The sequence below is a fragment of the Idiotropiscis lumnitzeri genome, chromosome 15 (assembly GCF_059441095.1).
Source record: "Idiotropiscis lumnitzeri isolate Australia: NSW breed Sydney's pygmy pipehorse chromosome 15, RoL_Ilum_1.0, whole genome shotgun sequence".
Taxonomy (NCBI): Eukaryota; Metazoa; Chordata; class Actinopteri; order Syngnathiformes; family Syngnathidae; genus Idiotropiscis; species Idiotropiscis lumnitzeri.
Window position 1 is genome coordinate 5915111 of NC_142405.1, and position 25308 is coordinate 5940418.

The 25308-nt window shown below is 44.7% G+C and overlaps 1 protein-coding gene across 3 annotated transcripts; it reads left to right on the forward strand.

Moving 5' to 3' along the window:
• Window positions 1-1306: 1306 nt before the first annotated feature.
• Window positions 1307-25258, forward strand: adcy9b (adenylate cyclase 9b). 3 transcript variants are annotated; one of them, XM_088317340.1, is made up of 11 exons: window positions 1307-1443; window positions 1638-4520; window positions 16510-16670; window positions 18162-18272; window positions 18343-18599; window positions 18703-18805; window positions 20272-20480; window positions 20745-20904; window positions 21010-21152; window positions 21535-21558; window positions 21872-25258. In XM_088317340.1, exons 2-11 carry the CDS (start codon window positions 2717-2719, stop codon window positions 23154-23156), a joined length of 4257 nt encoding a protein of 1418 aa, XP_088173466.1. In that variant the 5' UTR covers window positions 1307-1443; window positions 1638-2716; the 3' UTR covers window positions 23157-25258. The 3 variants fall into 3 exon arrangements, with proteins under 3 accessions (XP_088173466.1, XP_088173467.1, XP_088173464.1); XM_088317341.1 differs by lacking the exon at window positions 1307-1443 and having other exon boundaries at window positions 1543-1769; window positions 2614-4520; XM_088317338.1 differs by lacking the exon at window positions 1307-1443 and having other exon boundaries at window positions 1543-4520.
• The last annotated feature ends 50 nt before the right edge of the window (window positions 25259-25308 follow it).

The window sequence follows — 25308 nt, forward strand, 5'->3', positions numbered from 1 at the left end:
AAAGTGATTTATTGTTCAATATCTTAATTGACCTGTGAATTTGAATTGGAATGCGTTTTGTGTCCCATTTTTGTTTTGGTATAAAATTGTCAAATGGACTCATTTGGAAGCTTGATCGACAAGAATAAAAGTTTCTGATCGACCAGGTCTAATCTGTCCGTCTTTGTGCTTTTTCTGCTTCCATCCACAACATACAAGTTGTTGAGTTCGCTTCCGACGGTGACATGGCGTAAATTTATATGTATGCATCAGGTCACTGACCTATGCTAGCACAGTAGTGAAGTCATGAGTAGCCTTCAGAAAGTAGTTGTATGAAAAACAATTAACAGTAACTGAGCAGGCCTTCTTAGGCCAAGTATTTTTAAAGCACCAGCAAACTAGTTCACCCCACGCAATTAGAGTCCTTGAAGGATTGGTGGAACTGAAAATGGACTATTCGGTCATTTGCTAAAAAGTGGGCAAGACTAGTAAACAAAAGCAGAGAGAGGTGACCTCAGGCAGCTGTTGGTCTCTTGCCACCACCCACTTTTTTCCCCTCATAAAGGACACGTTGTTGCAAGTGTGCACAAATCCACTGCTTCAAATTCACTCAAGAAATGAACATCATAAGAGGCTTTATTTGCTTTACTTGATGCATGCAACATTGATTTTGTCTTTGCTGCTGCTGCTGCTAGTTGGGAGGGAAAATGTGTGCAGGCTGAAATGATTCACGCCCACAAAACTTAAGTCTGCACCTTTAAGTGCTGAAATCGATTACATTCATTCTCCATAACAACCTTATAATAGGTCGTTACACTCCCCATTTCCCCAGTGACTCTTCTTTTGTCTGCTTATCACGCACACACTCACGCGCACACGTGCACGGGTCAAGTGAGGACGCGCTAGCAGTTGGAATCGCTTCAAAATAAAAGCTATCTGCGCTACAGCCTGAAGTCACGGTGGGAAAACATTTAATTTTTAATAGACAGATAGGCTCATCATGTATCTTTGCTCATATATCTCTTCATGCCACATCATTCACTTTTGTGACATTTTTCTTTGGTGACATTTCCTGAGAGATTTGTTCTCAAAACATGTGCCATGGCTCAATAAATGTTGAGAATCCCTTAACTAATACAACACATTGGCCCTGTGATTAACACAAACAGTCAACAGTATTTCAAAGCCCATGCAGTCCCAGTTATGTCCTGTAGTAGGCAGTAACGCACATTTTAAAAAATGTTCGCCATTGCTGTCAAATGACTAGCAAAGAAGAAAAAGACAATGGCTTGTCATTTGTAACTTGAAACGCAAAAAGAAACGCTGGTTCATTTGAATACAAATCCACCGACTGTCGCTTTTTGATACGTTGTTCACTCACTTAGCGTGACTTGTCTCGTATTATTATACGGCAATTTATTTTGAAGTGAAAAATCGGAAGCGAAGTGCGAGTGTTTTCCTCAGGTATTTAAGCAATTTATTTTGAAGAGAAAAGTCGGAAGTGAAGTGCGTGCTCTCGTATACTGTACGTTGGCGTCCTCTTTTCTCCCGCTCACACACAAACGCAAAGTCAAGCCGCACATGCACGCGCGCGCGCGCTCAACGGCACACTGACGATGCTTTTGCCTGGGAGGAATCCCGCACCATGTCTCTCCCAGGTGTTGGTGTCGATGCTGTCGGGACGGGTTGGATGTGTGCCGCGAGCCGCGAGAAAGCAGTCCCGTCTCACGACGGAACAAGCAGACATCTGATTTGAAGCCAGCCGCCTTCTAATCCGCGTGGAACCGCAGGTATGAATATCACCTTTAGCAATTGAATTAAAGTGGCTGGATGAAGGCGGCGTCGTGCCGTTTTGACCCGTGGGACTGTGATGTGGTCGGGAGAGGCTGTGGGGACCTTTTAATTAGCCCTCGACTCTGCCCTGGAGGGCTTTTTTTCGTCGTCTGCCTTTTCGCTGGGAAACCAAACAAGAACTTCACTTCAGGGATGATGGACTGATAATGATTAGGTCATGTATTGGATGACTATTTTTTTTTTTCAAACAGGACGACAGGACAGTGAACTGTTTGATGTTCTTGAATTGCATGAAACGAAAAGAAAATAAGTGGATTTTTTATCTCCTGTTGACACATGAAAAGAGAACTCGGAATACAACCATCTTCAGTCCATTTGATTAGTCTCAAAGTTATGTCTGGCCAGTTGAAATGTTTTTTGTGACATTTTGTGACGGACGCCATCTGACTGGATCTGGAGCTGCAATCAAATCAAAAGAACAAATTATCTTCTATTAGATTCCTGAAAGTATGGAATGGAAATGCCTATCCACTTTTGCGACATTTTTGTATGGTGGTGTGCTGTGAAATTTTCAGACTTAAAATACGTGCCTTGGCTCCATAAAGATTGGAAATTACAGCTGAAATTATTATTTAAATGCTTTAACAATGAAAGGAATCGTGTTTTCCTGCAGAGGATGATCTGTGCAATGCGTCAAAACTAATGGACTGTACATACTGATATCAGTTGGACCAATAAAGTCGTTAAAATCTTGCTTACATCACTTGAAGTTTCCACGAGGTCCTCACTGCTAACTGGGCTTCCCTTTTTTTTTTTCCAATCTGCCTTTTCACCTTGAAGAGCTCTAACAATCATCGCTGTACGGGTTCTAATACTGTGGCTCCATAGTTTGCCTTCCTCCTCTTTGGATTTTTCTTGAAGCCTTGGATTTGGTTAGAGCAACATGGCATCCCCCCAACGTCAACAACTGCTGCCTCACAACACAGAGGTGAGCTGTGACTCGAGTGGCGAGGGCGTCTCAGTGAGGATTGGTAGCAGTGTCAAACACAAGCACGGAGGCGGGCCGCTCGGCTCCATCGGGGGAGGCTTTATGGCGGGATCCAAACACTGCAAGTACAGTATCTCCTCCAGCTGTAGCTCCGGAGAGTCGGCAGTCAAGAGGACATTGGTCAAGAGTTTCCGGTCGCAAAGGAGGGTCCCCCAGCTTTTCGAGAGGTCTGCCGGTCACTTCTGGGACCCGAAGTTTGACTCGGCTATCCTGGAGGAAGCATGCAGAGAACGGTGTTTCCCTCAGACGCAACGACGTTTCCGCTATGTGCTCTTTTACTTGTCTGTTGCCACTATCCTCTGGGGATTTTACTTTGCTACCAACCCATCTCGCTGCAACAGGATCGTCTTTCTAATCCCCACGGGAGCCTTTCTCCTTTTCTGCTTCCTCCTCTTCCTGCTAACTTTTACCAAGTTCTACTCTCGCTGCTACAATCAAGCATCCCTGTTGCTCATTGTGGTCACCTTCATGCTGACCCTGGCTCCTCAGATCCAGACGTCAAGCTTCAGAGATCCAGAGACTGTCACTGATATTTTCGCTGTCGATAATTTCAGTGGGCCTGCACACAACCTGTCCTACGTAAAGATTGTCGAGAGTAGCGCCCGGTCCGCCTGTGTCTCTCCTGTTGGCACCTTCTCGCTCTGTATTGAAGTTCTCCTGTTGCTGTACAGCGTTCTTCATGTACGCCTCTTTGCTTCTGTCCTACTCGGGTTTCTATACTCAGTTTGTTTTGAGATTTTGGGCTGGTTCCATCTCACCCAGACGTCTGGTAATTTGATGTTAACCCCCGAGAAAGACCTGGATACCCTTCGTTGGTTGGGACCAGCCAAAGCCCTGCTGCACCTGTGCGCACACGCCATTGGTATTCACCTGTTCATCATGTCTGAAGTGCGGTCACGCAGCACCTTCCTGAAGGTGGGACAAGCTATCATGCACGGCAAGGACCTGGAGGTGGAGAAAGCCTTAAAGGAGAGAATGATCCACTCTGTCATGCCCAGAATCGTGGCAGATGAACTGATGAAGCAGGGTGACGAGGACCTAGGCGACAGTTCTGTGAAGCGATACTCCACAAGCGGAGCAGTTGCTGTCATCTCCAGCCCAAAGAACAATAAACGCAAGAAAACCTCCATCCCTCGAGGTCAGATCATCTTCAGACCCTTCAACATGAAAAGGATGGAGCCTGTCAGCATCCTCTTTGCCGATATTGTGGGCTTTACAAAAATGTCGGCCAACAAATCTGCTCATGCACTGGTCGGGCTTCTCAATGACTTGTTTGGACGTTTTGATCGACTGTGCGAGCTGACCGGTTGTGAGAAGATCAGCACTCTTGGAGACTGCTACTACTGTGTGGCTGGATGTCCTGAACCCCGGCCCGACCATGCGTACTGCTGCGTGGAAATGGGCCTGGGCATGATCCAGGCTATTGAACAGTTCTGCCAGGAGAAGAGGGAGATGGTCAACATGAGGGTGGGCGTCCACACCGGCACCATCCTGTGCGGCATCCTCGGGATGAAACGCTTCAAGTTTGACGTCTGGTCCAACGACGTCAACTTGGCCAACCTGATGGAGCAACTGGGCGTGGCCGGGAAGGTCCACCTTTCGCAAGCGACCGCCAACTTTCTGGACGACCGCTACCGACACGAAGACGGGCAGGTCAACGAAAGAATCGGACAGAGTGTGGTGGCAGACCAGCTAAAAGGTTGGTTGAAGTTTTAGCTTGTTGTTGATTGTCCTGAATTTTCCTTTTCCTTGTCCTGTCCATGGTGATTTGTTTCACGACAGTCATCACCGCCCTCAACGTGTCCGTTCTGAATTCATGTGACTAAAGCTTTGCTTCCATCTCGCGATCTTAACTTAACTGTCCCCAAATTACGAGAATATTTGATGGCCCATTCTTTCTAAATAATGATTTTTTTTGTAAGCTTTCCAGTACAAGCCGTTATTACCCAGGAGGACGTTATAGCTGCCCTTCTAAATTTTAATGTGGTGATTCTGCCCAATTTGTTTCCTTGGATTTCGACATGGATTCCCATTGATGATGAAATTAACACCAATTAGCCTCCGTCATTGTAGACATCGGTTTGCAATGACGCCGCAGAGTGAAAGTGCCTTTTGTTTGCCAGGTTGCTCGAGTGATTTATGGTCCTCCATCTCCCATCATCTCTTAGATTAATGAGCAACAACAATTTTTTGCGCTTGCTACCATTTTTTTCGTCCCCCTTCTAGACCGAGGATAAATGCATTGGATGGTGTAATCGACCAACATCCCCATTTTCTCCGCCACCATATATTCTGTTTCCATCTTAAGATTTATCCTCTCCCTAAAGATTTGCTGAGCCAGTGAGCGAGCTGGCTGTCTGGAGGGAGTTTTTCTCACGTGTCGTAAAAAAACTAAAAATCCATCCACTGTCTCCATCAGTCGGCGTAAATCCCTCAGGTCGCGCTACAGCCGGGATTAGATTCCCATGTGAATGATCCCACTTTTCCCCACCGAGACATAAATTACAATGACCTACACTCAGCAGCCTCATTTGGCGCGCCTGCACCTTCAGACGAATCCAGGAAAAGAAATGCATCCATTTTCTGCACGACTTATCCTCATTAGGGTGACGGGTGTGCTGGAACTGATCCCGCTGACTTTTGGGCGAGAGACACGTACATCCTGATTTGGTGGCCCGCCAATCGTAGAAGTAAAAGAGATTTATAACCAAATTCAGCCTTTGCAAGCTAATGCTTGGTTTTCATTGACTTCATTGTCTCGTACTGATTGATCCACCTCAACAAGTCACTTTAAGTCTTTTGATTCAATACCTTTCGTGTGACGTTTTGTCATGAACAATACTGAAGGCTTTTTGAGGCGCGCCATCGCAGAAAACGAGATGCAACCGTTTGTGGTCGGTTGAGTTTCACTCGTGTTGGCAGTTGAAGGTTGACTTGGGGCCTGTGGTTGGACGGTCAGAGACATGAAGTGTGGTCACTCGCCGCAGTTTGACAACACGTCTTCCTCTCAGTCTCAGCCAGTTTTGTTGTGAAACATTGAGCTCATTAATTATTGTGGGAAATAATTCAAACTGAAAATTTTCATTCATATGTGTCTTTAGCACAAGTTATTATATAAAAAAACTCATTTTGTTGATGATGTATTGTTTAGCAGTTTTGGAACCAAATGTGGTGGTGATTTTCTAATACAGCTGTTCTGTAACAGAGCCAATGTGCGGTATCCTGTGTGTCACCGTTTGGGCCAGGTCTTGTCCGCGGTGGAAAAGGGACTAAATATGACTCAGTTTCTTGGGGAAGTAAGTCGACACGGTTGTGTACATCTGTGTCCTTCCTTTGTTCTTAATGTAGACTGATGTCACATGTCAAGGGAAAAAAAACTGTCAGGATGAACTTGTTACCCTGTTTGATGATGACCAAAAAGAGCTTTGACGTCCAAGCAGGTTTTGTTTTCAGATGACGTTCAATTGTTTGGGTGGGATTGGTGAAATCTGTCAAAGCGATTAAGAGCATCTGATCTTTGTTTCTGGACAAGCTATAATGTGTTGGAGGTTTGTAATGATTTATTTCAGAACTCTTCTGCATTGTCAGAAATTTTTCTTTTTTTGCATCTTCCAAGATGCACATTTCACGTCATTGTATGGTTTGAAAATGCTAGTTTGGTTTGTAGTGCGGTGTGACAAACCTTGTGAAAAACTAAGAAAAAAAAAAACTGCTGGTTGTAGAACTAGTACCTTGTATGCCTAGTTTTACCTTTTAGAAATGTGTTAATCATAAATTGAGTCGTGCTGAGCAGAGCACAGTACGTACAATGCTTCAGGTAAGAGGCCAGTTTTGTTTCTCACTTTCACAAAACAAAACTTCCTCAACCAAATGACGTAATCTGATAATGATTTTCATTCCGTTCGGCAGCTCTTGTCATCTTTTTGATATCATTTGCCCAACTCTTTTGTGACTGGTGTTGTGTGCACGACTCGCCTCACGGTAGAGCGTGATCTTCTCACATTCCCTTTGAAATTAAAAGCGTGACCTTTGCCGGCTTCACTGCTGACGAAGTTGTGTCGAGTACGGTATTTCCCCTCCTCCTCTCCGTGAGGTCACTAATTAGACAAGATCCCGTCATCTTCATAAGAACGGGGATTAACGCTATAGCAGTTGTCGCGTTCCGGTGACCCCCAAACACTCCGCCTGCGACACGCCTGGCAACTCTTTTAATGACATCAAATCACATTGATTGCCGATCAGGATGCTGAGCTGATGTTTATTTATGATCAGAGAGCTTTTCAGAGATTATTACAAGGTCGTCAGTTGCCGGACCAATAACCTTGAATTTTGTCTTTGCCTACGTAAGAGGAAATAATCGTGTCTTTTCACTCTAATTTATTTATTTTTTTCCTTTTTGGGACACATACCATGATTCGTTCCCCTAACCTGTTAATTGTTCTCCATTAGCATGTTCTGTCAGTCCTTCATGCATATTGTTGGATCGCTCTCTCTATAATTGGTTACTTGGCACAGATTTATGAGGCCTGCTTGGCGATACTCACCAAAATGCAGTGTGGACGAACCCTGAACATAAACTTTTCTATGGCTTCTACAATGTCCGATTGAGAATAAAAACAATTTATCCCAACCCCAGTCTGGGGAAACTGGGAGTGTGACAATTAAACCTTTGTTTTCCTCTACATGGCTCTGTTCCCGATGCTTTTCCATTATAGCAAAATGAGCTATTTCTGGATCCCACTGTCGTCAGTCTACTATTAAGATTCCTTTTGGTGACACAGCCTTTTGGACGACTGCGCTTCGATAGTTGAGTAATGCTCTGAAGTGATGATTGGTGTATTTGGAAATGGTCTGATTCTTCACACGGGAATGTGCCGTATCCGACTGTCGTGCATATTGTTGCTCATCGCAAATATTTCGTAACCTGCAGCCGCCACGCTCCGCCCCATGAAACATTACTGGGGCCGATCAAGCGTTTAATATTGCATGCTATGCGTTTGCGCGGCCGTTGTTTGTTGGGGTCCTTCGGCCAAAGTACAGTATGCGCTTCTTTAGGATGCCTGGTCACGCTCCATAAACACGCATGGAGCCATTATGGCAAAGCGCTACACAGTGTGACGATGAGGTGGATTTATAGAGCTGCAGTCATTTAGTCCTGCTGCAGTGTCGCACTGTTACTCAGCAGATTGGACTACCTGTTCTTTTTCTGGCGGGCCGCGCAAGAGAGGGGCCGGTTGTTTGTATCGGAAAAGATTTGCAATCAGAGGATGTTGGGATTTGTCAAGATCAAGAGCGGACAATTAGAATCACGTTTGAATTGCTTGGTGAGCTCCCCGCTGAGCAGTCTTGTATCGATGCAGACCTCGCCCAGCGGGAGTATCGGCTCGATGTTGACGTGGCCTGTCTTTATCGAATGTGACATAGAAGGTGACCCCCCCCCCTCATCAACCCCGCCCCCCCACCCCACACCACCACCGCTGTCCGTCTGATAAGAGGCGACAAACCTTCCGAACAAATGCAGCACATGAACGATACGAAGATCGAGTCACTCTATTTACGTTTTACGTCTTCAGATATGTAGCGTTCTAAAAATGGAGTTTTAGAGGGCCTCTGACTACCACTATAGTTTTAAAGAGATCACTTTGAACTCATGTTTTAAGGCAGTTGTTTTGATCGAAAGGAAGAAGATTAAGATTAAGATGAATTATTTTTGGCAACTATTTGAATCCGTAGCAATTTCTAAACTACGCACGTCTATGGAATTATGAACAATAAATAAATTCTGTGCGTAAAAAAAAAAAAAACTGTATTTTTTTACGACTATGTTGACTCATTTGTACATGACACTTAAGTACCGGTTTTGATGTAGTGCTCATTAGCTTGTGAATTACCATGGTCATGAAATAAATATTGTGTTCTTCCGCCTACGTTTCGGACTCTCTGTAGCTGAGCGCTCGTTCCATCTGGATGTGTGATTGCGTCAAGAAAATGGTGACCGCTCTTGCTCTTGATCGCATGCACAAAGTCTCCTGTCACGTTTGCATAAGCGCTCGTATGTATTCCTGCCATCGCTAAATCCTCCGTGGACAGAGATGAATGAAAATCCAAATCGAGGAGAGGCAAGTGTGATTGATTGCTGTTATATGGAGAGAGAAGAAGCAGATGTACAGTGCAGACTTTGACGGGAGATGGATCAGGCCACTCTGATGCGGGTTCATCATGTTCAGGGTCGTCGTGCCACCTGCCTCATACGTTCGCCACACACACACGCACGTGCACACACACACACACACACTCTTTAATCCAGCATCGCGTCCCGGGCCCGCCCAGGCTAATCGCTGTGGCAACGGACAATTAAAGGAGCTGAAAGGACACAGCTCTTACGCGGGGAAAAGAGGCAGGATGACTTTATTCATTGAAAGGCACGAGGTGCATTTGTGCGTGACCAGATACTGCCGGTTTTCTTTCTGTCCAGTTTGAATTTTGATATTTAATACAGAGCTGTAAATCAATTGGAGAGCAAATAGGGGTTGGAGGTGTTTATTTATTCAACTGCAGATATCTAGTAAGTGGTAAGACATTTAATAGAAAGTTGTAACACAATACAGTTGAGTACTTTGTCTTTACGAAAGCGGTTGTCGGGCATTTTGACGGATCATTCAAGACCACAGAATGCCTCAAAAGTATCCCTGCAGCGCTTGTGGAATATGGTCAAAGAATTGTCACCAAATGTGCGTCTTCCTTTACCCGATGTCGCTATCTCGCCGGTGCATTTGACACTTGCGGCTGCCAGCTTCTCAGACGGCGTTAGTTGAGCTGTACATGTCGCCGAGCTCACCTCACGGCCTTCAAGATGCTCGCCAGATAAATCGCTGTCATGACTCATTGACGCAGCCGAAGCTTTTCTCCTTTTGTGATCAAGGGCGCAGAAAATGTCAGCGTACACATACACACGCGGTAGCTTTTACTGATGCTGATGGATAGCGCTCGCTCTTGAGCTGACACGCGCACGCATCCATAGAAGCCCAGCGCCCACTCACTCACCTGCGTGCATTCACTTACATTTTGCACTCAGATGCCAACCCCCACGCCGGCAATGCAGCCCCACCCTGCCAATGTTTGCAGCTACTGTGACTCATTAATGTGCACGGCAGGAAGAGCGTGCGTGCGTGCGTGTGTGATAAATGGCTCGGTGAATTATGAATGAGGGCAGATGAAAGGGGGTGGAGGGAGTTGGTCCACCATGACGCCCACTTGTGCACTCGCCAGGCACGGATCGACTGATGGAGTTTGCAAAGTGTGTGTTTTTTTTTGCCGTAAATTATTTTGTTGAAAAACATTTTTGTTTGTTTGTTTGGCGGTTTTTGAAGCCTTTCACCCACTTGGCGCTCGTTCTGTGTTATTGTGTCCCACCGTATCCGTTTTTTTTTTTTTATTCTGATGTTGTGAAAGCTCACATACCTGGTTGAGATAATCATGAAACTAAAATTCAAACCTTGAAACCTTGATAATATATCTGCTGTTCATCACACCGGGGTCGTTGCGGAGCTTTCCTCATATCAACCGGCACATTTAGAAAACAGTCTCTTAATTCGACAAGACTCGGACACCGGGAAACTGCTTGCCGTGTTTGCCGCCGTTTATTATGATGTTTCTTGGTGACTGCCGTGGCCTCACTTGGAAATAAACAAAATATTTGTGACAGGTTAACAGCATGGAACGGCCCCCCTTGTGTCCCCTTCTAGCTGTCAGCTGCTCGTCCATCCAATCAGCTCGTAGCCCCGAGCTGTCATGTCTTAAGACCGTTACTGACATACTGGCCGCATGTGCGCGCCAAGGACCTGATTTATTCCCGGCAGAGGTCATTGCCTAACCTTTTGTCACTTTCACGCACGTCGTGACTTACTTGGCTGCATTTGATGCGTCTTACACACGGAAATAAACATGAAGACCTTTCTGACGGCATCAAACTAAACATTCTTTTCCTTCAAGAGCATCATTGATAGAGCCCGTGTCATGTACAACCAAAGTGGATAATGTAATTTGGGTTTTTACGATTAAACGATATGACCGTCAATTATGACTGGAATGAACTTTTTAGCCAAACAAAGAGCTCACGAAATTAGAGGTCACCTTCATAATTGTGCGAGTCTTGTGGTTCATTTTTTTTCCCTACCGAACAAATAAGGTAGCAGACACCAATTTTCCCCCTAACTGCCCCGTGGGCGTTTATTAATAAAGGCTTAGTGTGTTTACTGCTGTGGTGGTGGTGGGGCGGGGGGACCGGGAGGGTAGGTGTGTGTGCAAGGCAGGTACAAAGGAGCGTTTGTGCCAATGAAAGCAGCCTAGCTGTTAGGCAAAGTTTATCACATGCCTAAAAAAAAAATATATCAGCTTTAACAGGAAATGCGTCCGGATGACACATGGCTCAAACGGCAATTTTGCAAATCGACAAGAAATTCAAAGGCATGAAAAAGACCCAAGAACGCACAGCTGAATACAAACAGAAAGCCAAACCCGGGTGCATCTATTTCAATCAATCTGTTCTTCTTTTAATAGGATGCCAATGCCGAAAAGTGCAGACGTGTCGCCTGCTGTATTGCTGTGCGTTATATTTAGCAGAAGATCCCGAACGTCGTCATTAGCCACCATCAGTCAATGTGTTGAATACGCACGGTATGTGACACTCGAGGGGAAGATACAGGAGGAACTTGCGGCCGGGGTGACTTTTTGCTTGTGTGTTGACTATTGACAGATCATTCGCCTTCATCAGTCAGCTAATAAGTGGGGGAAAAAAAAAAAAAACGCTGCTGTCACACTTGTGCATGAGTTGCATCTCAATGTCTTATGAAGATGCATGCGACAGTCCTCTTCTGAGCCAGAACAAAACAATGTTTTATTTTTCATTTATTTATTTTTTTGGCATAAAAGTGTTTTTCGTGCAAATATTTTTTTGTAAATATGCCTTTTTTTGGGGGAATATCATATCACGTATACACGAGAAAGCACCAGCAGTTACTTCGGCACTTGCACTTTAATCACGTATGTACATATTTACTGTAATTATGACGTTGCTACTGCAAAATTGATGTCAGTTCGTGATCGACGAAGGCGGGTTCACGTTGCGGCATAGCTGAGAATCCTGCGGGGACATTAATTTCACAATTGAATTGTTACCTTGTGGGAACTGCCTTCGTCATTTGAAAATGAATTCCCCACAGACTGCACTTTTCCATTTATAATTTGGCAGTTATGGATTTCTTTGGGCTCCACTGGAAAAATGTATGTCGTTACACGCCTCACCAGCAAATGCTGGTAACCTTTCCATTTCAATAACAAATAGCAAGTGCTGCTTACAGACTTGGGCCGTTTGCACAGATGGTGACTATTACGAGCGAGAGGAAATTGTTGGTGCTGCATTAACATTCAGGAGCGTGTGCACGGCAGGCGAGGAGTTTCACACAAGTGGCGAAGGCAAATGAGATTGAGCAAGCAAGTGGAATGAGTTTTCGGGATGATGTCAGCCATGGCAATACTTGAGAGTGAAGAGCGCTTTAAGATCCCGCCGTGACTGGATATCGGGTCAGACACCAAAGAAGAGGGAGCACAGTTGCATTTGACAAGCAGAGACACAGCAGTGAGCTGCAGCCGATGTGACGAAGCCGAGAGAGAATAAAGTCAGCGGAGCAAAAGGCTGACAGGGAGAGGTTAAAGATTTGGGGACGATGTTAAGTGTCTCCATTGTTCCAGGTCCGTCTGTTCATGACAACTGCTACTGGTGTTGTCATCACAATCAGAAGAGCTTTATTGACAGGGTGACGTTAGATGACACCAAACTGAATAGCAGCTCTAATGCAACAACAATATATTAAAAAAAAAACAACAGTTTGGGAGTGATTGTGCTTCCACGGAACAAATGAAGCTGGACCTGGCAGGAGCTCTAAAGATGAAGGTCAATGCTCAGACTTGACTCGCCACACGACTTGTACTCGTACACTATCAGAAATGACAGCCCCCATCCGCCCTCCTCCCCATGGTGATTTCTTCAGAAAAATGCTGATGTATCTTTTATGCCTTCTGACAGTGTGACGTTTTCCCTCTTGCAATGCTACCACCGTTTCCCCGCGTCATTTGACTTTGTCACTCGCGTCTCACTCTGTGACTGCTCAGTTGTGTCGAAACATACTTTCAATCTCATCTCTCTTCCGCTGTGCGCCACGGCGCCGTCGTGTCATAATTCTTGCTGCTCCTCACCTTGCAAGGAAAGGATGTCCAATATATGCCATGCCCGTCCGTGCTTGGCCAGATGCTCCTTTTTCTCCATGCCACCTGTTCTGTGAGCATACCTGGCCCCGTTGCACAAGCCCACCAGCATCAGATGATTTAGGGCACGACATGTTTGTTTGTTTTTTGTGCTGATTCAAGCAGTTGTGTCAGCTCTGCTTCCCCGACCTCTGGTCCTCCTCTGCTTTTAGAACGAATCTCCTCAGGATACACTGCTTCGGCTGTTCAGATAAAATGAAAGGAAAAAAAAAGGTGTTGTTGTGTGATAAAGAAGCAGGAGGTTTTTTTTTGGTAATCTTCAAACATATAGGGGGGAAAATGCCCTCACCTGTACAACAAACTTGGATTCATGATTATATTTGCAGTTAGTATTTTAGAGTTGGTTGTCTTCTCGTCTTGTCAAGTTGTTTTTGAGAAAGATGTTGAAACCAAACTGCTCATGATGCTGCGCCATCAGTGTGGCAATGGGTTTGATTTCCATTTCTCAGGAACTAGCTTGAGACTGAGCCTTGTGTCACATGACCATTGCACTCTCTTATTTATCTCATTTATATATTTGTCTGTATTACTGTTGTATTGCACTGGAGAGGGGAGCTCTCTAATCTCGTTGCACTCTTGAGTACAATGACAATAAAGGGATTTCTAATTCTAATTCTAATTCTAAAATAGAATCAAATTTATGATGTGACATTGATTTATGTGTCCCTGGAGTAAACTTTAATTTCTTCACTTTTAATTTCCCCTTCAAACTGTTCCCCGTGATGAATCTTCCAGGCATAGAAAAATGGCAGAGCATTTTATTTAATTTTTTTTACCTTCTCGGTCCGATGAGGCTTACCGTGCCCTTGGAAATCACGATGTTGTAGCCAACATGCTTGTTTGCCACGCTGAGCCTCATTGTCAGAGAACGAGGAGGTTCGAGGGAAAAGGTTATCTATTGTTCCCACGTTATTGCCAGAACAGCACTCTGTGTCCAATAAAAACCCAAAGGTCGCCGCTCTTCAATTAGCTCACAGTTGTCACGGGGGGAAATTTGCAAAAATGTACCTGCAACACAGGCTCGGCTGGAAATCCGCAGAATTGATCGATACCAGCAAACAGCATGAAGTTGACCTTTCCCCCCCCCGCGCACTGTCATGAGGCACTCTTTGTATTCACATGACATTATACCCGCAGGAAATGCACAACATCTTACCACTGCTATTCAGAGCAGTTTATCAGAGCCACAATTTACCGCCTGACAGCATTGCAATTGCAGCTGCCGCCCCGTGGGTTGTAAATACGAGAGATTGTCCTCTGGTAGACGGGACGCATGCAGATGAACTTGCGTAACCTGTGGCATAGAAGCTCTTGAGAATAACTAACAGTCATTTGCAGAAAGACGGCTGTCGGTACGATGAGGTCAATGGAACAAAGCCGGTCAAGAAAAATGGACGCTTTTTGGTCGCTTCTTTGTGAAGAAAAAAATGCAAACTCGGAGAGCTCAGTGTTAGTCAGTTAGTCAGAGTACTTGAGCGAAAGAAAAAGCAGGAGCGTTTGAAAATTTGAAACACTTTTCAAATGGAGGATGTCTGACTTCCAAAAAAGTCGCTCTCAAATTGTTTTTCTGTCAAATCTGAGGACATGAACATTTGAGTACACAAAAATGGCAAGTCGAGTCATTCAAGGTAACGCAACCGATTGGAGTTGAATAAAAATCTGTTCACTGATTCATTTTTTTTCACCCTTCCATCCCATAATATGTTGTTGCTATTAAATAATTGGAAAGAATCAAAGTTATTACTGAAGATTACGATTGCTTTTTCTCCTCTCAGCCCATTTTATGCAGTTTTATTACATTGCAAGGTTTCACACTTTATATAATTTGCTTCTATTGTGACTGTTGGTGTCAAAATGTGACTCACATAGTTTACGTAGGATTATATATTTTTAAAACAAACACAACTTCTTTCCCAGACTCGAATCCACCCAGTGTGGTCCATCGAGTGGAAAAAACATCTCAGAGTTGTGAATCGGGTATAATTAAAAAAAAAAAGATTGTTCACCGTCTTACCCGAGAACTAAAAACAAGTGCAGGAAAAATTCTTTCGGGTGCCGCCCTTTACCTTCTTCACCCCTTGAATCGGCATCCTCTTGGATATCGACCCGTCTTCAGCAACGCCGCGCTTCCACAGCACGCCCCCTCTCGCTGCGGGGTTAATGAGATGTGTAGGTGGTTGGAGGAAGAAGCGCTTCTGTGGGCGTCTCATTGTTGCTTGTGTATCTTCCTCTTGCTTCCTTGCTCATCTGAGGAGTTGCGCAGGCCTGCGTACGTAGGCGTGACTTTGTAAGATAGCCAGTTTGTGTTTCCTCTGGCTATAAAGTATGTCGAGACTGTGAGTCTTTCTGTAACCAAAGGTCCCCTAAAACGAGGTCATTATTGAGAGATGAGAAAAAAAAAAAAACGCACACTATGTCAGCTATAACTTTTGATTGCGAAGCTCTGCTAATTGGAGTACAAAAATGACATTTTGCAGCGACTATAAAACAGCTTCCTGTTCTTTCCTTCTGGGAACACTTCCTGTAAGACTTTGGAGTGTACCTGTGAAAATGAGCTTCTGTGAGGTGACGTCAGATGCTTTTGAAATTGCGACTTAAAGAGCGTTACTCACGACTTCGTTTGAATTCATTCTGAATGTGTAAGTGGGTTGAAAACGAGCTTGCCCAAACGATTCTCACAAAGTTGGAAGGTGATTCGAGGAACGTTTGGGCCGGGTGTTTGACACAAATGCATATGGGCATGCCTCATACGAGTGACGGAAATGATGGTATGCCGATCGGCCGGGACGACACAGGTGTTCAAATATTTGGCCCTCCACGCCTGAAAATCTCACGGTCATTCCAGTCCAGCCCGGCCGGATGTCCATTTTTGGGGTTCGATTAACAAAGGCCGGAGGTGGATTGTAGTCCGGCCCTCGAATCAGCCTTCATGCATGTGATGAACCTACTTGCGAAATGGGCACACGACAAAAATTGCCTCTGAAAATTTGCCATTTGGCTCAATGCTGCCTCTCACAGGTCAGTTGCGGTACTAAAATAAATGCTTTCAATAATGACATCGATCACACTTGCTTTTCCATCCATGACAGCATCAGTAGTTGTTGTGAGTCATATCCAACAAATGGTGATAAACTGATGGTGGGTGGGCTTACAGTTGGAGTCAGTCTGTATATTTCTAGACTTTGTTGCATGCTTATGTGCCTCACATACAAAATGGCATTGGGCCAACAGCTGCATCAATATCCTGTGTGATGATATAAGAAGGCATAAAACAGGGATGCTTCTTTTTTTTTTTTTATCTTTTTTTTTGTATTATATGAAGTGCACTGTCAAATCACTACATCTCTTCATGTGGAACATTCTAGGCCTGAGGACCTACCTGATTTCTGGAAGGAAACTGGAGAAGCCCCCTCCTTGTAGCTGCTCCCAGTCGGCCTTGTTGTCCTCTGAGCACGCCGACTTGAATTGCTGTTCGCAGGGAGCGCACCCCCCTGATGGAGCACCGTCAGCCTCCAGCCTTCCCCTGGTGAGTGAGGTTTAAAAAAATAATAAAAAAAATGTTTTCTTTGTCTGAAGCGCAATACTGAAGCTGCATGTACTCTTACGGTCTTCTTCGATATGCATCGAGTTGTTTTTGCTTATGTGGGTGTTGCAGAGGCTTTAATAATGTTTGCATACACAATTCTCTTGCCTTCAGGGGACTGAGCAAGAAATGGAAACTGTAGCCTTTTGCCATTTCCATTAGCATGTTCGTTCTGTGCCACCAAATGATTTTGTAAGCTGCAAGCCAAGAGCAATTTAGCATGATTACCTCAGCAGCAGTCTTCATTTGAGTCGGTAAATGACTTCATCGTGAAAATTGGAAACATGATTGCCGAGGACAGTGTCCACCTAATGCAAAGATTGGGAGGATCTTGGGGAACGGACATTATTTATATTTTGCAAGCCATCGATGCCATAACGAGCCTGAGCGCATCTCGCTCGTCCGCAACATCTCCAAAATCTTTCTTATTTGTATCCCGAGAGCGAAATCTCCAAAAAAAGGGAGCTGGGAACACTTGCTCTTAATATTCACCCCTGCGCTTGTGCGCACTCCCGCAGTGCTTCGTTTCAATTCTCTGACACACCAGCATTCAGAGGTACGCATCACTGGGAAGGAAAGAAAAAAAAAAGGGGGGGGTGTTATCAGAGCAGGGCGGAGGACGACGTGCTTGTGGAGTCAGTAGGGGGGCCCCCTTAATGGCTTTAATGAGTTGAGGCATGCTGGGAAAAGGAAAGTCCTTCTCAAGCCGTAATGACCTCCACCATCCCTTTATGGCGTTTTTTATTTATTTATTTTTCGTCCTCTTTAGGACCTGAGCTCAAAGCTCACACACGGGGATGTTCAAGCACTATCTGCATCTAAACCTCCAATGTCGTGGATGCTGACATTTTCATTGCAATACATTAGTTGTCCGTCTTTCTCTGCATATCTCATCCAAATAGAATATTTCCACAAATAGTGGCCGCCACTCTCACAGCTGCCGTGCATCTGATAGTCGTCCACTTGAATAAATGAATGGTTCCCAAAAACATTCAAATCGTCGCCCTTTTCCGATCGCAGAAAAGAAAATCGGTGCCGCTTGCGTGACGAGGAAATAAAATGTCCAAATGCGCCGTAATATTAAAAGTGAAAGACTTGTTTTAGCAAGCAAATTATCCCGCCTGCACATTTCAATGATTGCAAATTGTACTCGTTTAAATTAACTACCTTGAGCCGGAAAAAAGTTGCGGCTTCTTCCAAAAATGACAAGCCACAAGTCACATGGTCCACCAGAAGCTACATCATTCATTCAAATCTTCCGCAGGCCTCTGGAACGCTAAAAGTCTGTTTTACTCCTTTGTGCAGCCTTTTTATCTGAGAAGATTTCAACGTGGACTGGGGAAGTTAATATCTTGGCTCGGTCCTGTTTCCCAAATTATTGTAATTAAACTTTAAGTTATTGCAAATAAAAGCCCTCTTGGCTTTCCTCTGCAGCCTCCGTGTCCATCCTGCAGCGTCGTCCTCACATCAGGCGATGAGAAGGAGCTGGAGGAAGGTGACGTCAATCACGGCTGCCACAAAGAGCACAAGACCAGTAACGGAAAGGTTAGCCTGCTAATTTAATTGTTTATTGTGAGGAAGACCTCATAGCGGTGCTTCTAATGTGTCTCCTCAGGACATTTTGGGTTTGAAGGGTTCGGCGGGGGCTGCCGCGGGCTGCGGCCCAAAAGCTCTGAACGGCCTGCTGAGTCCCCGGCTAGAACCTCTGAACAACAGCCAAACGTCACTGTGCGAGATGCTGCAGGAGAAGGAGAAGAAGACGTGGGCGGGCGGGGCTTTGGGAATGGACCACTCGGCGCTCATCCCGCTGCGCTCCAAGAACTTCCGGGAGAGAAGCGACGCCCACTTTGTGGACGTCATTAAAGGGGACAGGTGAGGACGGCCAAGAATCCTCCGAGGCTATTTAAGAACTGCACGTTATCGCGGTCACTTTGCTCCCTCATGGAGATAATTTGCACTTGTCTTTCTTTGACAGCCTGATGAAGGACTATTTCTACAGGCCGCCCATTAACAAACTGTGCCTCACTTTCCTGGATAAGAGCCTGGAGTCTGCCTACCAGATAAGCTACCAAGAGGAGGTGCGTTTGTTACGCTGCTAAGGTCATCTCAGGACACACGACTATTAGATTATTTTAACAAATGCTTGTAATTTCACCAGAGCTGTTTTGGGGGATTTTTGGTTCAGTTTCCACCTGCTATACTGCATTCGCTTGCTGTGGCGAATAGTAAAAATCTGCAAACCCCATAAATTTATAAAATTGCCAACAGATGCCACGATGGTGGGTTTGCCGACATGAAGAGTTCCATTTCACTTCAACATAGTTCAATCACACCAAGATGCCATGAGATGGCGCCAAAGTAATACTTTTATTCCTTTGGCTTGAGCATATAACAACAAATGGGGAGTTTTTCAGTGAATAACTGACAATTGGAAAAATAAATAAATAACATTCACAGCCCTGTTATGCACATATCGGTTTTGATAACATATTTGTGTTCTGCTTTGCCGTCGTACGTGGGCAAGGAGAGCCACAATCGTCAATTCACTTCTTGGCTGTTTATTGACCTCTGGGAGAAAAGCTTAACAAAAACTCACCCGCACACAAAAGCTGCTGTCAGCCACAGCTCTCGCTCAAACACTCACATGCTGTCACCAGTCACATAGCAGCACACAAGGGCCCGCCTCTTGAAGGCACAGACATCTACAGAGACACGACGATATGTGCAGGGTTTTTAAAATATTTTATGCATACCAATTTTGTGGGTTTGAAACGTTTGTTATAATGCTAGAACTACGTACATTTAAGAAGGAAGGACCCAAATACACGTCATACCTTGAAGATTTTTTTTTTTAGTCCTTCCAGTCTAATTTGAATAGCAACAATAAATATTGAATGGGATACCACAGAGCAGCCGTCTCTAAACTGTTTCTGTACCACATTCCTCTTCCATTGGCTCCAAAAAAAACAACAACAACAAAGCACATTTAAAGCCAGCCATTAGTCAATGCGCAAAGATAATCGAAAATGTGCAAACACTGTCCAGGTGCGTTTAAGATAGAGAATTTCTTTTTTTTAATTTAACTTCCGCTGCTGAGGCATTCACACCCTTTTAAATATGTGCACCTTGGAAATCACTTGTGCTGCCCAACACTTTGGCTGTCCATAGTCTATTTTTTGGGAGTATGCTTCATGGAATCATGTTTATATGTGTGCGCTTTACATTGTTGTCCTTGGACTGAGGACTCCCAATGCCTTTTTTTTATTCTCTATATTGTAAGCCCCGATTGTGTCAAAATGCTGCGTGTTTCTTCAGATTGTGTTTGGCAGTGGCATTGTGTCCTTTTGTGCTCTCAAGACTGCGGCAGGGAAATATCCCGCAGGACATCGGCAAGTGCAGCAATTTCATTGTGAGAGTGCAGTGCTCTCTGCTGGTGTGCATCAGAATTGCACTTTTACTGCACAAGTCCAATGTGTGAATCTGCAGGAACAATTCTCACTGACTTGATGTTCTGATTGGATCGGGTGTGTTCTTCACCTTCCAGGTGGAGGCACACGCATCGGTGCAGACCTTGGCCAGCCCGACATTCAGTTCTTTCCTGGACATGCTGCTGTGCTCGTTGGTGTTTCTGGCCTTGTCGCTGGCCTGCTTCCTTCGCCCTGTCGTCTCGCAGCTGAGTCTACCAACACCGGCTCTCATCGTGACCGCCGTGGCTGCCTTGCTAGAGGCCCTGGCGCTCTTGTTTGCTATACGGTGAGAAAACGCATTTACTGAATGAGGAACAGGAAGTATGTGGGTTTAAATGCTTGCAGATTCTTTTAGAACGACATTTCAGGTTGACCAAAACAAATCTCGCTTTTTGAGATGCTTTTCATTATTGTAGGCAAAATAATTGCTACAAAGCAGCTATTAACAGCTGTTTAATAGAAAATCTGAGGAATTACTTGGTAGATTGATTGATTTCTTGAGAGACCGAAATGGTTTGCCACATTCAAATGCCGTTGTTTCGTTTCCCAGTGTGGCATTCTATCTGGACGGTGCTCTGAAGTGCACACGAGCGCTGATGAAAGCCGTGTCGGGTTGGATGCCGCGTCACCTCATTGGTGCTGTCACGGTGTCGCTGCCTGCTCTGGCTGTCTTCTCCCACGTCACTTGTGATATGCTTCACTCCATTCAGGTGGAGCAGAACAGTGTTGTCGTTATTATTTTCTCGCACTTGGCAGGTGCGTCGTCATCACGAGTCAAATTCAAATCATCCTTCTCTCTTTTTTGTCTCTTCCAGTTCACTATGTTCATCTGCTGCGCTGTCATAATTGCTATCATTCAGTTCTGTAACTCTTGCCAGCTGAGCTACTGGATGCGCTCGAGCTTAGCAACTCTGGTTGGACTGGCGCTTCTTTCGATGCTATTCACGTCTCCCTGCAGGTAAGGCAAAGTTTGCCAAAATTTGAAAGTCAACCGTGCACTGATTTAGCATGTCGTAAATTGGATACGACTGATACGGATTTCTGGAGGCCGATTGGGATGATATGCACAATAAAATTCACAAACCAATTCATTTAAAGAATGTCTAATGAATTAAGTAATTTTTTGTTTATAAAAATAATAAGCTGAGATTGACATGATACGACTTATTGAAAACTGAGCATTTTTCTGAAAAAGTAAATTCATTATAATACAAAAGGATATGGAAAGTGCAATCATATTAATTAAAAATGACTGTCAGTCATCAACAATAACAAAAAGGCACAACAATAAACAACAAATATTTTATCTGTAATTTATATGTATGTTTTATTTCCTCTAGAGTGGCTGCAAATCTTTTTTTCTGGTAAGTTTTCTTTTTTTAAATTTTTTTTTTACATTCATATTGGGTAGCACGTGTGCCTTTTCTGGGTTTGAATCTGGGCTCACGTCCTCCTTTGTGGTACATGCATGCTTGCATAAATTTTCTCTGGCCACTCTTGCTTTTTTCCCCACATCAAAGTATGATAATTAAAGTCTCTCAATTACTTGTTGAATGTGAGCGTGAATGGTTGTCTTGTGCCCTGCAACTGACTAGCGACACGTATTGAAATTGCTCTTTAAGGACCAAATTGTAGAATTTAAGTTTCATGGTAAATAGTGCGTTATCTTTCCTGCAGGTCAGACAACCAGGGCAACAGCAGCAACAGCTCAGCTGTCAAATCCGAGTGGCAGGCTGACGGCGATGCCGAAGCCAAAGATCTGCTGGGCCCCGAGGCCTGCGTGGCCTTTTTCCTGCTCCTCCTCCTCGTCTGGTTCCTCAACCGGGAATTGGAGGTGAGTTATCGTCTCCATTACCACGGCAACGTGGAGGCCGACCAGCACCGCATCAAGATCCAGAACATGAGGGACCAGGCTGACTGGCTGCTGCGCAACATCATCCCCATCCACGTGGCGGAGCAGCTGAAGGTCACGCAGAGCTACTCCAAGAACCACGACAACGTAGGCGTCATCTTCGCCAGCATCGTCAACTTCAGCGAGTTTTACGAAGAGAGCTACGAAGGCGGCAAGGAGTGCTACCGGGTCCTCAATGAGCTGATCGGCGACTTTGACGAGCTGCTGCGGATGCCCGCCTTCGCCAATATCGAAAAGATCAAGACCATCGGCGCCACGTACATGGCGGCGGCGGGCCTTAACGCTCAGCAGTGCGCCGACGCCGCCCATCCTCACGCTCACCTGCGCGCCCTCTTCGACTTCGCCCAGGAAATGATGCGCGTGGTGGACGACTTCAACAAGAACATGCTGGGCTTCGGCTTTAAGCTCCGCATCGGCTTCAACCACGGCCCCCTCACCGCCGGCGTCATCGGCACCACCAAACTCTTGTACGACATCTGGGGAGACACGGTTAACATCGCCTCTCGCATGGACACCACAGGTGTGGAGTGCCGCGTCCAGGTCAGCGAGGAGAGCTACTGCGTGCTCAGCGCCATGGACTACGACTTCGACTACCGCGGCACCGTCAACGTCAAGGGGAAAGGGCAGATGAAGACCTTCCTTTACCCCAAATGCGGCGACAGCGGCCCCGTGCCTCAGTACCAGCTGTCCGTGTCCCCGGAGATCCGAGCGCAAGTGGACGGCAGCATCGGACGCTCACCCACCGACGAAATCGCCAGCATGGTGCCGAGCGCGGCGGCGAGCGGCAGCATGGTGCCCAGCGCCAGTGCCGGATCCTCCACCAAAACGGGCCTTTGTCACGAAAGGGGCGACGGGCACCAATGGCGTCCCTCTTCGCAGGCCTGTCACGCCAGGCGCTCCGTGTCGCACAGCGGCCTGACGTCTGTGCACGTCACAAACCTGGAGGGACCGCCACCGCTCGCCAATAGGAACCGGCTCGTCGTCTCGGTGACGGTAAAGCCGGCCCACAGTGCGACGGCGGCATCCCAGCAGGATTCCAACAGACTTTAAGCGTTTTTGAGGCGTTTCTCACAAGCCGGCCAGCCAGGAGGCCAACCTTTTTCCTGATTTTATATAACATTTTTTTTTTTTTTTTTTCAAAATTGCGGTCACCTCTTCCACCTGACAGTTTGCATTTGAAGCAACATAGTAAAGAAGAGGCCAAAGGGAAATCCTGCTTAAGGGATGCTGGAAACTTGAGTGACTGACTTTTTTTTGCGGCTCGCGGCAGGTCACTGGAAGGAAGCAAATTGATGAACCGCATACTTGATCATCTCTACCTTTAATCTGTCTTCTTTTAAGTGCCTTTAGAATAGAATAACTTCTAGACTCCAGCCTTTCCTTCCCCAAAACATTTAAAAGGGAACAAAAATGATTTCGCTGTATAACTGTTTTGCTTTATAAGCTTTTATTTTTTTGCAACATTTTGCCTTTGATTATCAAACGGCTGACAAGATTTAAACTACTTAAATGCTTTTGTTGTTCGTCGTGAAAACACCAAAGCCGTTGGAGAGACTTGCGGAAGCGGAGCTGCATGTTGAGTGTGCGAAACTTGCATGTACAATATACACGGCGTGTGGGTTTGTGTTTTAACGTCCGTTGTGAAGCTGGGATGACCAGGAAACTTTTTTGAATGTCATTACATGTTTTTTTTAAGTTACATTGCAGTCTCTCTCAGCTAATAAGTACGCTTGAAATGATCGCCCGAAACTCTTTCTTGTCTATGTGAAGCAGGAAACTGGAAACTACAACTTTTAGAGTGCTTGAATGGATTTTGGGATTAGCGCAAAGCTCAACTGTCTAATTATTATTATTCCAGTAACACTTGAAATTTCCGTTTATGTGAATTTTCTGTCCTCTTATTGAGATCATAGAAGCTGGATGCTTTTTTTTTTTTTTTGCTTGCTTCTTTGTTGTTATTGCTATGCTGCCTCAAAAATTAATTACTTAGTTTTTCAAAGCTTTCCGGGAAAAACATGCCTCAAAATCATTGAAAAACTGGAAGTCAATATAATTTAATTCCTACGTAGCTACCCGAAATTTGTAGCTAAGTCAGACTCTCTCATCAGTGTTCGTTCTACTGTAATGCCAAGCAATTGTGACATTTATGTCAAGTAACATTGGACCTCCACTATTTGAATATAAATCTGAAATTGAAATGCTAACAATAACCCTTAAAGTAAAAAAAATAAAAACATTGTCTCACTTACTTTTAGCCATCATTAGTTTCCTCCCTAAAATCAAATTTTGACACTGAAACGACAATTCCTATTACTATCTCACTATTTTGCTGATTAAATGGATTGTGTGCTCAGGGGCTAAATGATTGAACAGTTCAAATCAGACTGTCCTCAAATAAGAAAGCAGTACTAAGCAAAATTATTGATATTGTAGAAATAAATTTGAGCTAATAAGATAACGTTGTGCATCATTTGCCATTGCCCTATCCTATGTGGTGTACATATTTATATATTGTTGTGTGTATCTTGTGCCTTTAATTTCCCGACCTATCCCGACATTAACCAGAATGGATGGACATTTTTAATGTATTTCAGTAGTGCCTTTTTTCAACGTAAGTCATTGTGAACATACACAACGCGTTACATAGACAAGCCATACACAGCTGACTTGGTTGTCACACACACACCCCCCCCCCTTGCCTTATATTATGTCCTGTATTTATTTCTGTACTTTATAGTTTTGAGCGCTCTAATGCAAATAGAGACAAAATGATTTTGTGCTAATGATCACACAATTTATTACCACAGTAACTGTACGCTTCAGTAATGATCCAAGAATAAGTACTTAGTAAGTTTTGGGGAAAAGTGCATATTTATTTAATCTTTGCTAATTATGACACTATTTAAAATTAGGTCTTTTTAGTAGACTTGACTCCGAGTAGCTGTCATTAGCATCATATTTTAACATGTGTTGTGAGTGTGTTATTTGTATTATTATTTTTTTCCTTCTTGGCCTGCAAACATGAGATTTAAGATGTTTGTTATTTGACAAAAGCGATGTTTTGAGCCAGCAGAGGGGCATGCTGGGAAATGTTGATGCCAAAGAGTGTCATCGCGGTCTTATCTGCATTAAAAAAAAAAATCAAATACAAATTTCCCGCGTGTCTGATTTTGGTGAGTGTGTTCATCATAGCTTGTTTCTA